Genomic DNA, 3,549 nt, shown 5'->3' with positions numbered 1-3,549 from the left:
AGCAGACGGAAAGGCTGTTATCCTGGCACCACACGGCCAGGTCTGTGACCTCCTCCCTATAGGCTGTCTCATCGTTGTCGGTTGTGTCGTCGGCAAACTTAATAAAGGTGTCAGAAGTTTTTGGGCCTCCAAGACTTAACGGCAGAAACACTGCATGGACTACTGTTGCCAGGAGATGTCCCGCCATCACAGGATCCTTCTGAGCCGGTGTAGGAACCTGATTAAACAGAAAAGCAGGCTGATTTAGTTTAATTAACATTTCGTTGCTCAGTTTTGTATAGGTTTTTATTTTTTACCATGCATTTATTTCTCCCTTTGTGGGTCCTTATTATCCACCTGTACAGTAGGTGTGGGTCCTTATTATCCACCTGTACAGTAGGTGTGGGTCCTTATTATCCACCTGTACAGTAGGTGTGGGTCCTTATTATCCACCTGTACAGTAGGTGTGGGTCCTTATTATCCACCTGTACAGTAGGTGTGGGTCCTTATTATCCACCTGTACAGTAGGTGTGGGTCCTTATTATCCACCTGTACAGTAGGTGTGGGTCCTTATTATCCACCTGTACAGTAGGTGTGGGTCCTTATTATCCACCTGTACAGTAGGTGTGGGTCCTTATTATCCACCTGTACAGTAGGTGTGGGTCCTTATTATCCACCTGTACAGTAGGTGGCGGAAAGCACATATAATTGATGCGGACGCCATTATACCAAAGAAGAAGTCAATCCTCACTGAAGAAGTTACGCTATATAGCTAGAACAACAAGAGCTGCCAATTCCAGTTTCAATGTAAGATCAAGATTTCTAACATATTCTGTCATTTTTCCTTAGGTTAACATTAGTAGTGGGATTATTTGTCCACGGCCACCAGCTCGTGTGTAAACAATATCCATTTGAGCTAACGTTAGCTAGCTTGCTTACGAAGTTACCCATTTAAACGGCTAGCCAAGCTAACTAGCTTTCTGTCATACCGACAAAAGTGAGTTTATCTTCAAGACTTTGTTGTGAATGATAACGTTATTTGTTATTAAGACAGACATGTTAACTATGTGATATGTGAATTGTCCATCTTTAAAATGGCATAAATCTATTGGCAACCCTTATCTAGTAAGTTAGTATGGCTAGTTAGCAAGGCCGTTAGCTAGTTTGTCAGCTTTAGATAACAAACTCAATTAAAGTAGATAACCTTAATCATTAGCTAACTGTTCATTTAGAGATTACAAATGAAATTACATTTTGGTTCGCGATTGCGTCAAGCTAACTTCTTGCTGGAAAAGGTCTATCTAGCTAGATCGTTTCATCCTAGTGAGAAAGGTGACATTTGAATTCGTCTGTAAGTTCAAGCTAAACCAACTAACTCGATACTGTCAACGCTAGCTGTTCCTTTGCCACAGCAATGCCAGCTAGCAAAATGTATTAGTATACATGGAATATGTCTTTGTATTAGTATGGATGGAATATGTTTTTGTTAGCTAAGCTGTTCCAGTATTTTGTGAAACTCACCCTGTTTGTGAAACTCCTCTTACATTTTGTTTGTGCCTCTTTTGAATCCTACTATAGCCTTCCATGTCTGAACCCAAGTCCCCGGGTTCTTACTGTGGTGTTCCAGCACAGAGAAGCTCACAGTGGGGTCCAGAGATGGTCTTAGTGAAGCTGGAGGACTGTAGTCATCCACTGGAACTCAATGTGATAGTCAAAGAGGAGGAGAGGGAAGTCAAGGAAGAGGTAGAGATTAAAGAGGCGGAGGACATGGCCCTCAAAGAGGAGGCGGAGGACATGGCCCTCAAAGAGGAGGCGGAGGACATGGCCCTCAAAGAGGAGGCGGAGGACATGGCCCTCAAAGAGGAGGCGGAGGACATGGCCCTCAAAGAGGAGGCGGAGGACATGGCCCTCAAAGAGGAGGCGGAGGACATGGCCCTCAAAGAGGAGGCGGAGGACATGGCCCTCAAAGAGGAGGCGGAGGACATGGCCCTCAAAGAGGACATGGCCCTCAAAGAGGAGGCGGAGGACATGGCCCTCAAAGAGGCGGAGGACATGGCCCTCAAAGAGGCGGCGGAGGACATGGCCCTCAAGAGGCGGAGGACATGGCCCTCAAAGAGGAGGCGGAGGACATGGCCCTCAAAGAGGAGGCGGAGGACATGGCCCTCAAAGAGGAGGAGGCGGAGGACATGGCCCTCAAAGAGGAGGAGGCGGAGGACATGGCCCTCAAAGAGGAGGAGGCGGAGGACATGGCCCTCAAAGAGGAGGAGGCGGAGGACATGGCCCTCAAAGAGGAGGAGGCGGAGGACATGGCCCTCAAAGAGGAGGAGGCGGAGGACATGGCCCTCAAAGAGGAGGAGGCGGAGGACATGGCCCTCAAAGAGCGGAGGACATGGCCCTCAAAGGAGGAGGCGGAGGACATGGCCCTCAAAGAGGAGGAGGCGGAGGGCATGGCCCTCAAAGAGGAGGAGGCGGAGGACATGGCCCTCAAAGAGCAGGAGGCGGAGGACATGGCCCTCAAAGAGCAGGAGGCGGAGGGCATGGCCCTCAAAGAGCAGGAGGCGGAGGACATGGCCCTCAAAGAGGAGGAGGAGGGGGACATGGCCCTCAAAGAGGAGGAGGAGGACATGGCCCTCAAAGAGGAGGAGGAGGCAGCAGAGGAGGAGAGGGTGGTCACAGAAGTGGAGAACAGGGAAGAAGTAGATGGTAACACTGACCCAGGTAAGTTCAGTAGTTTAGTACAGAGAGTGGTTGGTGTATTGACAGCCACAGGAGATTCCAGAACTATTATTTACACCAATCTGAGTCTTTCCACCAATCTGGTGGCTCTTTCTGAAGAGTAACTTGGTTTCACCTCGTTTTAAAGGGGCAGTGCAGTTAAAAACGTGTTCCTGTTTGGAAAATAATTCCTGGAATTTCAGCCTGTTCAGGTGGGTTGGAGTTTTTGGCCCAGATCATGACATCACAATCTGATCAGAATGACCAGTCATCTTTTATTTGCACTTGTATCCTCCTACTTTGAAGGGGTAAGCAGGGTAGGCTCTATCCACCAATCAGGGCTGTGTGTGTAAATATATTTACATTTGTATCAACATGCCCACAAGATCAGACGTGAGAATTTCAATGGCAAAAGGAGGCTCAGGGAAATAAATCATAAAATAATATATTTGAAGTTATTTTCATGAAATAAACACAGTGATTTATTAGACAGCCAGTGATGATTGAACCATTCTGCCATCAGACTGGCCACCACAATGCTCCTTATAGGACACATCACTGCACTTTATACTACTCTGCAAACTGGTCATCTCTGTATACCTGTCGCATGATGCACTGGTTGATGCTTCTTTAGAAAACCCTCTTTTGCCTCTCTTCCCCCCCTATCTGAGATACCGACTGCAGCCCTCATCCTCCACATACAACACCCGTTCTGCTAGTCACACTCTGTTAAAGGTCCCCAAAGCACACTCCTCTTTTCAGTTCGCTGCAGGTAGCGACTGGAATGAGCTGCAAAACAAAAAACTCAAACTGGACTGTTTTATCTCCATTTCTTCATTCAAACACTCAATCATG

At 47.4% G+C, this 3,549-nt stretch overlaps 1 protein-coding gene across 5 annotated transcripts; it reads left to right on the top strand.

Moving 5' to 3' along the window:
• Positions 1-320: 320 nt before the first annotated feature.
• LOC127918618 (titin homolog) lies at positions 321-3,543 on the top strand. Of its 5 annotated transcripts, none has more exons than XM_052501891.1 (4): positions 321-786; positions 1,558-1,934; positions 2,642-2,697; positions 3,366-3,543. In XM_052501891.1, the coding sequence occupies exons 1-4, from the start codon at positions 691-693 to the stop codon at positions 3,425-3,427; spliced, it is 591 nt and encodes a 196-aa protein (XP_052357851.1). In that variant the 5' UTR covers positions 321-690; the 3' UTR covers positions 3,428-3,543. The 5 variants fall into 5 exon arrangements, with proteins under 5 accessions (XP_052357851.1, XP_052357849.1, XP_052357850.1 ...); XM_052501889.1 differs by having other exon boundaries at positions 1,558-1,961; XM_052501890.1 differs by having other exon boundaries at positions 322-786; positions 1,579-1,961.
• The last annotated feature ends 6 nt before the right edge of the window (positions 3,544-3,549 follow it).

The sequence above is a fragment of the Oncorhynchus keta genome, unplaced genomic scaffold (genome assembly GCF_023373465.1).
Source record: "Oncorhynchus keta strain PuntledgeMale-10-30-2019 unplaced genomic scaffold, Oket_V2 Un_contig_14630_pilon_pilon, whole genome shotgun sequence".
Lineage (NCBI taxonomy): Eukaryota > Metazoa > Chordata > Actinopteri > Salmoniformes > Salmonidae > Oncorhynchus > Oncorhynchus keta.
The sequence above is the reverse complement of the archived record's forward strand: the minus strand, read 5'-3'. Positions and strand labels throughout refer to the sequence as shown.